A 14549-nucleotide genomic window follows, 5' to 3' on the forward strand; every position below is an offset into this window, starting at 1 on the left:
CCCAGCAAGGCAGAACTCGCGTGGGGGGAGCGCCGGGGGGGGGTGAGGAGATGCCTTGTGTTGGAGGAGCTGACCCGCAGAAAATGGCTGCGGGGGGGGGGGGGGCACACGAGGCCGGGCTCAGCTCATCACACTGGTGACAGGTTTAAGCCTCACCCACAGCTGCAGGTCGGAGTAACGCCCTTACTCACAGGATGCACCATGGCGTATCGGGGCGGGAGAAACACGGCCCGGTGGTGTTTATAAAGGACTTGGCAAGGACCTTCCACCGCTGGCGCTATACAAAAGCGAGCAGGGCCGCGGCCGAGACACCCACCGGTTCCCCGTCCTGCCTGGACAGGGCTCCTCAGCTCCGGCTCAGCGGGGAGGATTGGGTTCGGGAAGGCACCAGCGCTTGTTCGGTGGCCGCCGCTCTCACACCGAAGCGGGTACCATCGCTCACGCAGCACAGCTCCGAAATGTCATCAGGCCTGAAGAGATGAACCGAGAGCTTCTTCCCAGGTCGTTGCAAAACCTGTTCAACCGCACCGATGTAAAGATAAGCAAATCGGGTCACTATTGAGGTATTTATCAGGGAGACAAAGCAGCTGTGGACTCCTCCCCAGAGTAGGCACCTGGAGCAGCCCCCAGCTCTCCAGGGAAGAACCGTCCTGGTTCCTCGCACAGACGTGCTGCATCCCAGACAAAGGGGACTTTTCCACAGCCAGCGCCTTTACTGGGCTGGGACACTCTCAGCTGTACCCTGTGACATCGCTGAGCCATGCTCCGCCGTGGCAGAAGAGTGCTGATGCTGCTGAGGGAATTTCCGTGAGAAATTCCGTGTCCTGCTTGAAAAAAAAACCAGCAGGGCACTGGCCCACCTACTTGACCCCCGAACCCCAAAGTGTTTACTAGTGTAGTACCCCCAAAGTATCATCACCAGTTTAATATCATAACAGTATGCCAAAGAGGTACTCTAGGAAAATTGGTTTTATTTAAAAACACCCAAAAGCCACAGCTGTCCAGAGCTTGCTGTGCCACCTCACAGGGAACCTCCCCAGCGGCAGCACCGCCAGTTTCAGGCAGGGGGAGACGGACGAGCAAATACAGCCCAAATCGCAGCCAGCCACAGTTGCTCATTAGCTATTGTACTCCAAAGAAATGTGCTTTCTTCTGACATTTCAGAGCATCCATTAAAGCTTCAGTTTCCACATGAATGCAGACACCCAGCTGTCACCACCTGGACTGTTTCTGGCTAGGCAGCCTCGGTCCCCACACAGTCCTGACTCCAAACATTTTCTTAAGCAATTTGCACATCTTAAAAATAAAATCCTTTATTGATAATATGAATGTTTAACATGTTTAATGCCATCAGCTATAAAAATGATTAAAGACTTCAGCTTGATACATTTGGCTTTACAAATTTACAAGTGTTAATGAATTAATACTAGTGTATACATTTTGCACTTCATTATACTCCATTAGCCAGTGACAAACTCTGCAACAATGTCTGCTTATAACAGATGTGAGTTATAGAAGAAATACTTAGTTGCTTCCACACAGAATCTACATCAACAGTTAAATACTAACTCTAAATGTCTTACTGAATCAGTTGGATCCATTTTAATATCTTGTGCTTAGTTTCTCTCAGAAGATAGGCTACTAGCAAAAATACATTCTTTTGCATACCCCCTTCCCATATTATATTTTAGAAGAAACAAGTACTCAGTGCATTTCCCTAATAGACTTCCTCATAGTATATCTCTCTCTCTAGAGCTATTGATAAAGAAAGGGGATAATACCATTTAGATTAATGCAAAAGCAAAGAAACACGTTAAAGCAGTGTATACAAAAGCCTCACTTTTGAATTGGAAGTGATACCTGGGCCAAAAATCCATCTGCCCATCAGTTTTTACAAATACTCTCATCAAGAGGAAAAAATCTGCTGTGGATACTTAAAAGTTAAAAAAGTAATAAATGTGCTTCCAAAGGAGTCACTGCCCATTTATCTCTAGGCTGTCTCTGTCTCCCTACTGTTACTACACAGCCTGTTCCACCGGATTAGGAACAATAGCACATAATACCACAATTTAAAAGGCTGCTGAAAGGTCTGTAAAAACCTCTTGTTCTAGTCTAAATACCTGCCATGGCTGCGCAGGAGAGAACAGCCGGGTCACTTCAGACAACAGCCACTTCAAAGCAGCACAAGAGCTCTGATGTCCTACAAAACCAGACTCAAAGCTAGAAGGAACCTATCAGGTCACGTACAGTAGTGCATCCTCCCAGTTGCCGCAGGGATCCTTCCTACAATAAAGGTGGATGTATTTTGTCTAATTAAATATTGAAAAATGACAAAGGAGAAAGCGTCTCTGGCAGTGGGAAGCTGTGCTCTGCGTAAATGTGACACTGCTGCAGAGGGAAATGCTGAACATCGACTGACACCGAGCAGCAAGTCCAGTTTCTAAATTTAGGATCAGTTCGCACACAACACCTGAGATAATTAACTCAGGGTTGTGCTCTCAGCCTCTGCCACTGTTCTGTGGTGTGTTTGTCTTCTATTTCTCTCCACAGTGACTCAGAAAACCAACCGCGCTGTGCTGCTGAACGATGGGCAGCACACGCAGCACGACTGCAGAGAGGACTACACTTCTTACAGCAAACATTTCTGCACAGAAGTCAGTTGCTTCTCCCCTCTTGGGCCCAAATAGTTTTTCACGCATGCGATTTGCCTCAAACTTAGGCAATTCCTCACCAAGTGATGTTTTTAACCTCAATGAATTCCCGCATTTTCTTCATATTAGGCAGAACATCAAGAACAGATAAAGACTTTCCTAATACACTGTGTATTCAGTACTCAATAACACAACAGTGATGATTTGGTTCCGTATTTGCAGCCAAGGAAAGCCAGCAAGATCCCATAGCTAACTAGTGGGTAAAATCCAGGTCAGCCAGACACACAACTGATAGAGATGACGAACAAAATTATTGCTTTTGTTTATAGTAGAAAATCCCATGTTACTGTTGCAAAAAACCTGTATCGTATGGACTAGTGATTTTTTTCAAGTAATAGCGAGATCTTTGTCAAGTAATAGCAAGATCCTTTTCTCAGAAGTTCTACACACAACAGTAGAATGCTTGAAGAGCTTGAAAATTCAAGGTGACACACCAGAAACCAGAGTTTAGCCATTTAAAGCACACAGGCATCTCTGCAGAATGTGTTACAGGAAAGCAAAAAGAACTACATGGACAATGAATACCGACAGAAAAGTAATCTGGATTGTGTTACAGCTAAATTTTACCCCAAGAAACTTATGTGTGCTTCCTCAAATCGTAGGAGCTATGTCCTAAAGGATAAAGTCTGGCTGGCTGCGTCAGTCTGGTGGTCACCTTACAGAATTTGTAAGCACATTTGCTAACTTATTTTAGCAAATGGAAAGAATTAAAAACAGTGTCGATTTCAACATTCAGGACTCACAGAAGAATTTGTCTCTGCAGCTAGATGGTCCCCCTCCTCACCTTTTCCAGAGAATCACATTCATATTGCAGGCTTAGTTCAGGCACTTTTTATAAAATGTTCATCTGGAGTAAAAAGTCTGCAAAAGTTATTTCTGCATAATTTAAAAGTAGCATTTCAGTCCCATTAGAGTTTGATAGTTAGGTCCCACCACATGATTATGGTTCTTGTTATCTCTAATGATTTGACTGTTGCCATGAGACATTTTGAGGCTACTGTATAGCTGTAGTTAAGGTTTCTTCATAAACAAAAATATTTTCCTACCTATTCAAAAAAGAAAAAAAATATACTAAATGCTTTATACAGACAGAATCTGCTACTATGGAAATAAATAACATGGAGTGGAAAAACAGTGTCTTAGCTCTAGGATGCTAAGCCATGGAATGTCACATTCACATTTTCTGGAGACTAGCTGCTAGTTGGCAGGAGTATCTCAATGTCTTTGCCATTTGACACTACAGTATTGTTAGAGCAGCTACTTGCCACGTCCATGGGGGCACCCAGAGAGGATGCCTGGGAAGAGGTTTTGGTTAGTGGAGTAGGAGCAGCAGGTGACTGAGCGAGGCCGGGTTTCTTTGGAGGAATGGGTGGAGGGTTCCCTCTTTCTGCTCTAGGAATGGTTGGTGACTTAATTCCAGGAGACAGCGGGCTTAGTGGACTGGAAACCTTGCCAGGGCTTGGAGAGTGACCAGATTCATTTTTGGGGCTCACAGCATTTGCCAGATTTCGATAGTCCGTGCCAAAAGGCGAGCTGTTAGGGGAGACAGGTTTAATAGGCCCCTGCTGGCTGGTAAATCTGGAAAGGACCTGAGTGACTGTATTGCGGGCCAACTGCTTGGCAGCAGAGTTATCTGCTAGAGTAGGAGACAAATCCCGTGACGGTGGGCTCTGCAGACCACTTGACTGATGGTCCTGCTCAGCTTGAGACTGAAACTTGTGCCGAGCTGCATGGAAACGTTGATTGATCCCCACCTGGTAGGATGACTGGTAACCGGGGCTGCTTGCTGAAGCTCCCACTAAGCGTTTAGTCAGAACTGGTGAGGAGCAGGGAGAAGGTGTTAGAGAGGAGGCAGCTGTGCTGCTGGGAGACAGGGAGACCCCACTAGAAGGGAGCTGGGACATCAGATGCACAGGGGACTCTGTTCTTACAGGAGAACTTCCATTCTCAACTGCATTTTCTGAGGCTGCACCAGCTGATTTCTCTTTTTGAACTTGGTTCTCTGCTACATTTGTCTGCAGTAGCTCACTACCCATCTGCACGTCTGTATCACAATGACCATTGGATTTTGCATAGGAATGAGTAGGTGTAGTAGCGCTGGGAAACATGGTGTGTACAGCTTTGCTTGTGCTGGCAGGATTTGCTCGGTCTGCCTGCAGACACTCTGTCTGGCAAGACACAGACTTCACTGTGGGACTGTCAGTTGCAACACCTCTGGACATCACCGAGGGGCTTGGCTGCAAAGGCTCAGTAGGACTGTGCTCCTGGCAAGAAGCCTCCAGCTCTTTCAGGGCTTTCTTCAGACATTCTACCTCTTCTTTGAGTGCTTTTGTACGGTTTTCTTCTCTGTTCAGCTTGGCTTTCAGCTGTTCTCTTTCAATGTCAAACTCTGAGAGCTGCTTTTCTACTTGTGCTTCCATCTGTAAACCCCGCTTCCTCTTGGATGCCAGCTCCTCTTCCAGTTTACTCACCTTACTCTTCTCTTTTTCCAATTTCAAGCTCAATTCTGCTGTCTTCTGCCCTTCTTCAGCTGCTTTGGCAGTGGCTTTCTTGCACTCCACTACAAGCATGGAAGACAGTTGCTTGTGGCGTGCCCTTTCCTCCTCCAACTGGCTTGACAGCTTCTTCTGTTCTTTTTCAAATTTTTTCACTTGGGATTTTTCAAACTCCAACTGGAAGATAAGAACAAAAAAGACTGTAAATGAACCACAACATCTCCTGAAAGTAAATGAAGTATAATGCCCCCAAAGGGAATAGGGTTACTATGTATCTTGGAGAAATTACACAGTAAAAGATGGCAATGGCCAAGAACAAAGTTCTTGCCCCAGATATCTGCAAGACAGTCTTGTATGACTCAAGTTGCACGTATTAAAAATTAATACTTACTAGTAGTTTTATCATGTATGAAATTCAACTGATGTTTAGTGAGATATACACCCAGCCTGCCACGCACTGACTGAACAAGCGATCTGGAGCAAAGCTTCCTTCCACTTCATTTACTACTTTGTTGGTTTGCCTTTTAAAGGCATTTAGACTTTAAAATGCTGATGTGTTATGTATGTTTAATAAAGTCTACAGTGCTTGAGTAACAGAAAACAGTAGCTTAAATATTGATTATCACCTCTGAATAATGCTCCCAGGAGATCTTTCACGCCTTATTCTGTATTTTGAGTACTAGAGAGCCCTATCATTTGTAATTGCAGCCCTGTTCTTGAGAAATTCTCCAATTTCGGGCTGAAGCAGGACTTCAAAGCATTTGATTGCCTACTATAGCTTTTAGCACTGCTCAGCTACCAAAACACACCGACAAGTGAAGGTTGTTTTTCATATCTAAATGATAAAAGCTAGGCGTGCCTTACAGAGGAGGGAGGTCCCTACTACTCTTTCAACACGAAGGTGCAATTAGACATCACTACCGAGTTCACCACCCAGGAGCCCAGGGTTTCCGTGGGTTGGGTAACTACCAGCTACCAAAGCATACCTGCTGGGTGAGCCGCTCCCGCTCCTTCTCCAGCATGTAGGTGACATCATCCCCCTCCGCCGTGTCCTGGGCGTGCCGCTGTCTCTCTTCCTCCAGGTCCAGTATCACCTGCCAAACAAACAACCATCACTTTGATGCCCAGGCACACCTACAAGCAAGGGAGAGATCACTGCCTTTGCACATGGTCCAAAGCCAAATGATATAGGAGGGCAACCCCTGCAGCCTCAGACATCCGAATTCAACTAAAAAAAGAAGAAGAAGAAAAAAAATCACATAGAGGCAGCTTCTGGACAAGTTACATTACTACATTATTATTTGGTATAGTTGAGTCAGTTTGCAAAAGAAGTTAGGAAAACCTCACACTGGATGCATCTTCATTTTACTATTAAACAGCTAAATTGCTTTTCCTCCAGACTGCAGAATAGACTTGAGAAGTTCACGTTATCTGTCCTTGGTTGCATGGTGCCCTCATCAGAATTTCCTGGCAGGACCATTAATATAAACCCCAACAGGAGCAGAGGCACTGCCCCAGAGACCGCACATCCAGGAGACACGGGGCACTAACAGCAAAATGATCCTTGCTACGGCTTCAGCAGTAATTCACATACAGGCTTCTCCCCCAGTTTCTTATGGGGATTTAAGGACTGCAGTGCGAAGTTTATTTTAAAGAACATTAATTTGTTCTTCCACTTAAGAACAAGATGAGCTCTTGAAATGAAACTGCTTGCCACAAGGACCCAGTTAAGGAGCTCCTTCAGCTTTAAGGCTGAATTACATGAATAATTGAAATTCTATTAACTCAACAAAAAAGCCAGAATACAAACTTCCCAAGAGACTCTGCTGTATTTCACCAGCAAAACTCTGGGCTCTCCAACACATGCTCACCACGAATTTAGCAGCTCCTCAGTCTTCCTGAAATTTAAGCTTCCAAACAATGCTTAACTATCTTTAAGTACACAAGGAACATTTTTACAGAAGGAGACAGGAAGGATAGATGAGAAGGGGAAAAAAGATAATCTGATTTTAATAGCATGATTTAGCTAGATACTTGGCTGAAAACTGAAACACACAGCCTTGCTGTTACTTTGAGTGACTTGGAGGACAAACCGAAAGCTGAAGATACTTCCAGCTGCCCACCCTAAGCACAGTGTCTGTGATGTAAAAGTCAAACTGGCTGGTTGCTTATGTCATAGTAAGGTTTCTGCAACAGAAATGCTTCAGATTATTCACAGACTGAAAGGAACTTGCTGTATCTTATCCCCATCAAAACAGATTATGGGAAAATAAACTAACCCACATGCTGATGAGCAATGAAACAGATGTTTCAACTTCAAACCTTTTGATTAGAAACAGAATGTGACTACTTGTATTTGAGATCTTTGTACATGACTTAGTAAGTTTTAATCAAAGCAAGAGTGACATACCTGAAACAATAAAGGATGGTATTGGCCCAGGAACTAGCCAAAAGTACACCTAGAAGTGACATTGTAAAAGATAGCTTCTAGACATCAGTGTAACAGCATCACCTCGCAGTCTGCCACTGACGCAAGTAAAAGCAAAAATCCCAGCTAATTTTTTTAAGATGGAAAAGAAATCTGTGAAAACATTAAGATACAGTGCTGCAATGCAGGTGACTGCAGGGATGCTCCAGAGAGCTCCTCCCAGTCACAGCTTCCAGTGATGGACCCTTGGGCAATCATTCTCTGCCCTGACTACACAGCAGGGACAAATACTTTAATCATTTTGACCTGTTTACGTTTACTGCAGGACAAAACAAATGTGTAAACGTGTTTTTTTTAAAAGCTAACTAGCTACATAAAGGCAGTATGTTGTAGCAATACTCCAAGAAGCAGAGTTCTGTGGACTCTTGCTTTCAGATTTGTCCACAGCTTTATACTCCCCTAGTAAACTACAGTATGCCAGGGAGCAAACCTCTGTGGAAGTACAGTCTGACACATGGACCAAGCACCTCATTGGTATCAATATATATTAAAGTTACATATGAACAATAATAGGTGCTTTATTAAAGAGGCAAAATAGCATGAAAAAGTTTTGATCATGTCATACTTTAAGAAAGCACAAGGAAGTGCACTCCCTTAAGTACCTGGTACCAGCTCTTCAACAATCACTCAGAACAAGTCATAAGCAGAATAGCGATATGTCTGCTTGAGAAGTCTGCTGAGAATTCAATCTTTCAGAAATCCTTTCTTACATTTTGGTAAGCACTATACCTCCCAGCTGTGAATAAGCTACTTCCGTTTTTGTGTGTCCTAACAAAAACACCTTGCATATATTTCAAATTTTGGAATTACAATAAGCTTACCAGCTGCGTTGTACTGAATGAGAAGTTTAAACAAAGGTGCAAAGCCCTTTCAGTTGCCAAAACTCAAGGCATTTAAGTGTTTTTGCCAAAGTTAATATATTATCAAAATGCAACTATTTACTTCTGCACAGCTTATTTGAAGCAAAACTTACCTTTCTGTGCCTGCTTTCTGCAGCAGCTAGTTGGGATAACATTCTTTCCTGCATGTTCTTGCAATGTTTCATTACCACTTTCAAAATAGATAACGGATTGGAGCATACTGGTTGCTTTTCACCATGATTCCCCTCTTTCAGGGTCTCAAAATCTCTCTGCAAAGCCATTAATGGATCACTGATGTTGTACTTCCCATAGCGCTCTTCAATGAACGTGTCTCTATGCTGGGCCTGCAATACAAGAACGACTTTGCATTTCAACATACTTAACATAGAAAACTAGCTAAAGAAGAAAGCACTTGGTAGTTAATATTCCTCTTCTCCAGTTTTCCACTTAGCAATAGAGATCTTAACACAGTCTGATTCATAACCTGTTACCTGCTACAAGAGTAAGAGTATTCAGACAGGAAAACACACAAGTGCATCACGTTAAAGGTCTTTGGTTAACAGACAAGAAAGAGACTAATTCAAAAGACAAACCGGTCAAGTGATCTACCTGCTGGACAGCAGTGCAGTCCATGCTACCTGTGTGATCTCCAAAGCCCATCTGCTCTGGACCTTGCCATTTCTGATCAGGCCAGCAACAAGGGGACAAACACCCTGTTTTTCACGTACTAAGTGCACATGCTACTCCTCTACTGGCAGACTCTGATCAAGTAAGTTAAGACTATGAAAAGTTAAGCGTATGGTGAGGACAATAAACCTTCTATCATCAGAAGGGATTTTTGAACTGTAAGGTTTAAACTAGGCTCCCAGCTAATAAAAATCCTCGTGAATACATTTAAAACGGGCAAAAGTTGATGGTCTCCCACTAATAATAAAGACAATAAGATCTAGATGGATCAAATATATGCAAGTGAGCCCAGCTCTCGCAGGCTGACTCAGCACTGCCAGCTTGATGTCCCCCCTGCTTCACAACTGCTCCTAGAAGCCACCTGCTCTCCAGGTAAGATACTTGGGTCCAGAAAAAATTTGCAAAAAACACTTGTATTTCCACAGCTGGAACACATGCAAATGCATACTATTCACAGGCAGTCTGAAGTAAGCATGTAGGAGGTTATATAAAACAGGTGCTCAATTAATTTCTCACTGTCCCTCCAGCTGAACAGTGTCTTTTAACCAAGTGGTCCCAAACAAACCAGAAACAAACAAAAGTCTTGCTTAAAAACACAGCATCTCCACAATGTAGTCAGCCTACTAACATCCTCATACCACAGCTACCTGCTTATCTATGTCCATGACTTACATTCCACAACTGTGTGAAAGGAAAGAAGGTAAGTCTCAATTCTTGCTCAACAAAATATTTAATCATTTACTGTTGTACCAGTGGCAGAGCAGTTGTGTGGTTTCCTTGACTATGTCACCATCAACTAATTTCAAGTTGAACAATTGAAGTTTTATTCTTGCAGTAGCCTGTAAATCCATAAATTGTCAATAAAATACTTAACGTTCTCATCCAGACTAAACAAAATTTAGTTTATCAAGAAGCAAGATAGGAATGATTAGGTTTCTTTTGCTGACATGTAAGAATTGAGAAAACTCACAGGTACTAGGCTTTACATTTACAACATTTACAATCAGCCATTCCAGGGGAAGTCTTGTTTGTTAGGATACGAATAGCCTTATCCTACTGAATGACTACTGTGAAGTTCTAAAAAACAAAACAAAATTTCATAAACATACAGATACTAAAATATTATCTACATGTTTACCACCATGATAAGAAACCATATGAAAACAGATATCCACGCAATGGAAGATGTAAGAGGGAAAACAGACCTAGATTCAAAAGAGCCCTCAGAGCTGATCTATCTTGCCTCCAAGAAATTTAAGCATTGATTTCAACTGAAACGGTTACAGGCTAAATGCTATGCATTTGTGGAAACCTGTGACTATCTTTCATTCCAGCATGTATCACTGACAGCACAATCCCATGCACAGCAGAGCTGATGCACCCTGCCAAGAAAGAATACCTTCCAAATCTGAGGTTTAAATCTGATTCTTCTTGATTCATTATAGTCATGGTAACCAGTCCTTACGAGGTAATCATACCTTTACTTTTCTAGAGCATATAAATGATTATGTACTGTTCTGCATCAGCACGTTCTTAGTGAGGCCATACAGAAAGACGTGGGCTTTCCTCTGCACCAGTTACCAACATCTTTCTCTGAAATGCAAGAGTGAGCCCCAGTACCTCTAACCAAAGCGTGCTATCACCTTTAAAAGCAGTTGACTTTAAAGCATACGTTAGCATGTTTAACCAGCAAAGCACTGCGTGACCTGCAGAGGGGAGTTACGATACTAGCTGCACTCTTCTTGACAGAGCACACGCATGACATGTTTTTACCTCGAGAGACTTCTCCAAACAAATGCTGCCTGCACGCTATCAGGTGCGCTTCGGCTTTCTGTGGATGCACTGCTCACATCTGGGCATCCTTACAAGCATGAACAGAAAGTAAGCCATTCCAAATTAAACACGGCAGCTTTTCAGAGTTGGTGAAGGGCACTTAGCACAAGCGCCAGAAAGCCCCGACTCTGCTGATGCTGTGAAATGGCATTCAGCTGTCGCAGGGCAGAAAACAAGCTATCTGCTTTGAATACAGAGCGAAGCTGCGCCAGCCTCGCTGCGCGCTTCTTCAGAAACCCCTTCAGCTAACAAGAATGGCAAACTGTTACCCATTTCTCATGGGATTGCCTGAGGACATCTTTTAGATAGGAAAGACTGAGTCTGACTAAAATGAGAAGACAACTTAGAAGCCAGTATTTTTTGGAATGGCTGTCTTCAGATGTCCCAGTAAACTGCACTGAAAATGCAAACACTTCCCTCGAGCATCCAAGAGCAACAGTGATGCTCTAGACACCACCCCACACAGCAGTTGGTACAGATGTACCGAAACAGAAAAGCAAACTGCTGTAACTGAGCTGTATAGGTCAGAGGACAGACATAAACAATAAAGCTTTGCTTTACTCAGCTAATGAGATTTGCTGGTCCTGCCTACATTCTAAGATGCAACCATGTGATTAGCACGAAAAAAATTAATAAGAGTCAATCTCTGCTCTCAAAGGGAGAGCTGTACACATTACCTTGACAGGAGGCATAAAAACCCCCAAATGAAATACTTTTCTTTCCATACCTCCTCTGTGACCAAACCCAATTAAGGACATTGATCCCATGATACTGGTTTAGAGTTGTATTTTAACCCTTGCAGTAAAAAAAATAGAGGAACAGCTCACGCTCACAAATATCCCTCCCTCTTTATCAGTAATATTTACCAGGAATGGTGGATACCTTTGATCAGAGCTTAAAATACTGTTCTAATTTTGAAAAAAAAAAAAAAAAAAAAAAAAAAAAGGCAGAGGAAGGAAAAGATCAGACCTGGAAATGGGAGGGCCACCCTGGATAATGAGCCACCCCTGGTTTAATGAATCACAGGAAAAACTACAGGCTTTTTTTTTTTTTTTGAGGGGCAGGAAATCTTCAGTTATTCTGAAGAATTTATAAAAATGACTCAACCAAACCTCACTATAAGTGTATAGGGAACTTCTAAGTGACTCAAGTATTAAAAAGTCTGTAAATACAAATTGGGATATTCATCCAGCTGGCCTAACTGCTTTGACAGATGAGCTGCTCTTCCCTTAAACCCAACCCACCCCAGTGCCGGTCACTCTACAGCCACACAGAAACATGGGAGAAACCCTGCAGAAGGGCACCAGTGTTTTAACAGTGTAAGCAAACGTGGGGACATTTGAAAAGTTTTCTTCTGCGCAAGTTCCTTCTCATAAAAGCTTAAAGAACTGTGATTAAGGTCACATGCGCTACACATAACCTCTGATGTTTTGCAATACTGAAGGTGTAACGACAGCCGTGTTTCTCCCCTGCTCCCTGCAGCATCAGGCTCTGAACTCTGTTGAATTTAGTGGGGTGGTTTATTTCCTGTCTGGGAAAGAACAAGAAGTTCTTCCTTGCTACTTTGAGCAATTAAGTATTTTCCTGAACTAGCATGACAAACAGATGAGACTATCATAACATTAATAGCTTTCAGAAGTCCAGCTATTCTTCTTTAGTAGCCAGCAGAGCATAAACATTTAATTAAAGTTGTCTAGACTAGGAAAAGTCTTAAACAGGTCATCCTACACTGACCACATCTAGTTTACAGAAACAAATCCAGTGCTTTGGGATTTGGGCCACCATGCACTTGGGAATGCAAATACGGCTTTTTCAGTCTGCTGCCCGTGACATCCTCTGTTCTACGGGTCCCACTGAGCAGCCGTCTCTGTCGCTACAATAAATCGGCACAGCTCTCCTAAAATTAAGTCACAGTGCCATAATCTACACAGGTGATTTTATACAGGTATTGAACTGTCACATACATGAGCGACTCCTCTGATGGCTTATGTTCCTCACTGAGGCAACTCTTCAACTCAACTTCTACTAACACTGGAGGTCATGTAGAAACATCTCCAACAGTTTTGTCTTGTCTGAACTGGAATTCAGTCTTAAAGACAGTATTTGTTCAACTTTCAAAACAGAAGCAACTTGATGGTGTAAGAGAAATATTCTATTAATGAACCCAAAGTGGAAAAATCAACTTAGATCCCAGTATCAGCCTACTGAAACTCATAAATGCATAGGAAATCAAGCTTCAATAATCAGGAAATAAGGTTACAAAAAGTGTTGTTAATTTAGGAGTGGAAAATTGAATCTGGGAAAACCAGAGATGACATACATACTTCCAATAACATCAACTGCACTTTGAAAGAAGACGCAATCTTCTGCAATTAGGTGGTCTTCCAATTTAGTACCTCCACCTGTATCATTTCAAATATGCAAACTTACAAATTTCCTATCAAAACATTCAAACTCCAAAAGCAACTAAATGGACTATTCGGCAATTTTGAAGACTATTAAATTGCCCTCCCCCAACAAGAAAAAAGATAACATTTAAGCTTGGGCTGCTCTTCGAAAAAGGAAGCAGCTACACACGTTAACTACTCTTAAAAAATAAAACTCCAATGACCAGAAGAATTGGGCATATGCAGAGAGGCCACCACTTTAAACTGGCTGGCTTTTAGCTCAAGTTAGAGTAATTGACCACTGTTAGTCCGTTTGAAAAGAGATAATTCTGATTTTATGGAGCAGAAACAATATCTGACACAACTGAAGAGATGTTTCCTGTGCAGGCAGGCAAAGCTAAGGCTTCACTTTGTCAGGCAAAAGCTACTGTTTCCTCTTGGGATTTCTAGACTGTTTTGGGATGAATGTTTCCCATAACCTATTTGTGTAATTTTTTTTTAAATAAAAGATGTCCTTTTACTGAAACCTTGTTTATGTGACAGCATTTTCTCTCTGCCTGCAATAATCTTTACAAATTGTTTTATTGGAACATCAAACCGGGAATTTCCAAGACTTGTGTCCAAAAAAAAACCCAAACCGAACTTGAAAGTAGAGTATTACTCTTGCCTGTAATTTCAGAGTTTAGGTTTTAACCCTCAGCACAACAAACACACTGTTAATTAACTGTAGCTACTGCGTATGCAGTTCTCCAGTAATAATTTGCACAGAAGTTCCTCCTTTATGTTGCAGAAAGTGGCATAATCTTTAAATAGCTTCGTACTGCCTTGAACTTCCTTATTAGCTTCTCTCCCCAGAGACAGATATTGGGAATAAAGACAAGCTGAGGTCACAGCAATCGCTGACAGAGAGAAGGGAAATGGGGGTGGGGACCACTTGCTTTGCACGAAAATAAATGTCAAAATGCTGGAGTGGAATTCTGAGTGTTACTTTAGCTCCAGCTCTGAAGCAATGCCTAGCAGAGAGCCACACAGCAGAAATTAAATTGCTCAAATACAGTATCTGTCTTAATTGCCATCATTATATCAAG

General features: G+C 42.4%; 2 protein-coding genes across 5 annotated transcripts in view; one reads left to right on the plus strand and one right to left on the minus strand.

The window, feature by feature from the left end:
- ST7L (suppression of tumorigenicity 7 like) overlaps positions 1-12846 on the plus strand; it is a 102356-nt gene extending 89510 nt beyond the window's left edge. The window contains exon 16 of the mRNA XM_049831918.1: positions 12837-12846. The gene's annotated coding sequence lies outside the window, so the exon portion shown is untranslated. The remainder of the gene's footprint in view (positions 1-12836) is intronic.
- Positions 1037-14549, minus strand: part of CTTNBP2NL (CTTNBP2 N-terminal like) — a 57196-nt gene continuing 43683 nt past the window's right edge. For all 4 annotated transcript variants that reach the window (XM_049831916.1, XM_049831915.1, XM_049831913.1 and 1 more), the window contains exons 3-5: positions 8668-8898; positions 6193-6300; positions 1037-5383 (exon numbers count right to left, since the gene is read on the minus strand). In XM_049831916.1, the coding sequence (XP_049687873.1) occupies positions 3902-5383; positions 6193-6300; positions 8668-8898 (1821 nt within the window). In that variant the 3' untranslated portion in view covers positions 1037-3901. The remainder of the gene's footprint in view (positions 5384-6192; positions 6301-8667; positions 8899-14549) is intronic.

Source organism: Accipiter gentilis, chromosome 29, assembly GCF_929443795.1.
Source record: "Accipiter gentilis chromosome 29, bAccGen1.1, whole genome shotgun sequence".
NCBI classification, from domain to species: domain Eukaryota; kingdom Metazoa; phylum Chordata; class Aves; order Accipitriformes; family Accipitridae; genus Astur; species Astur gentilis.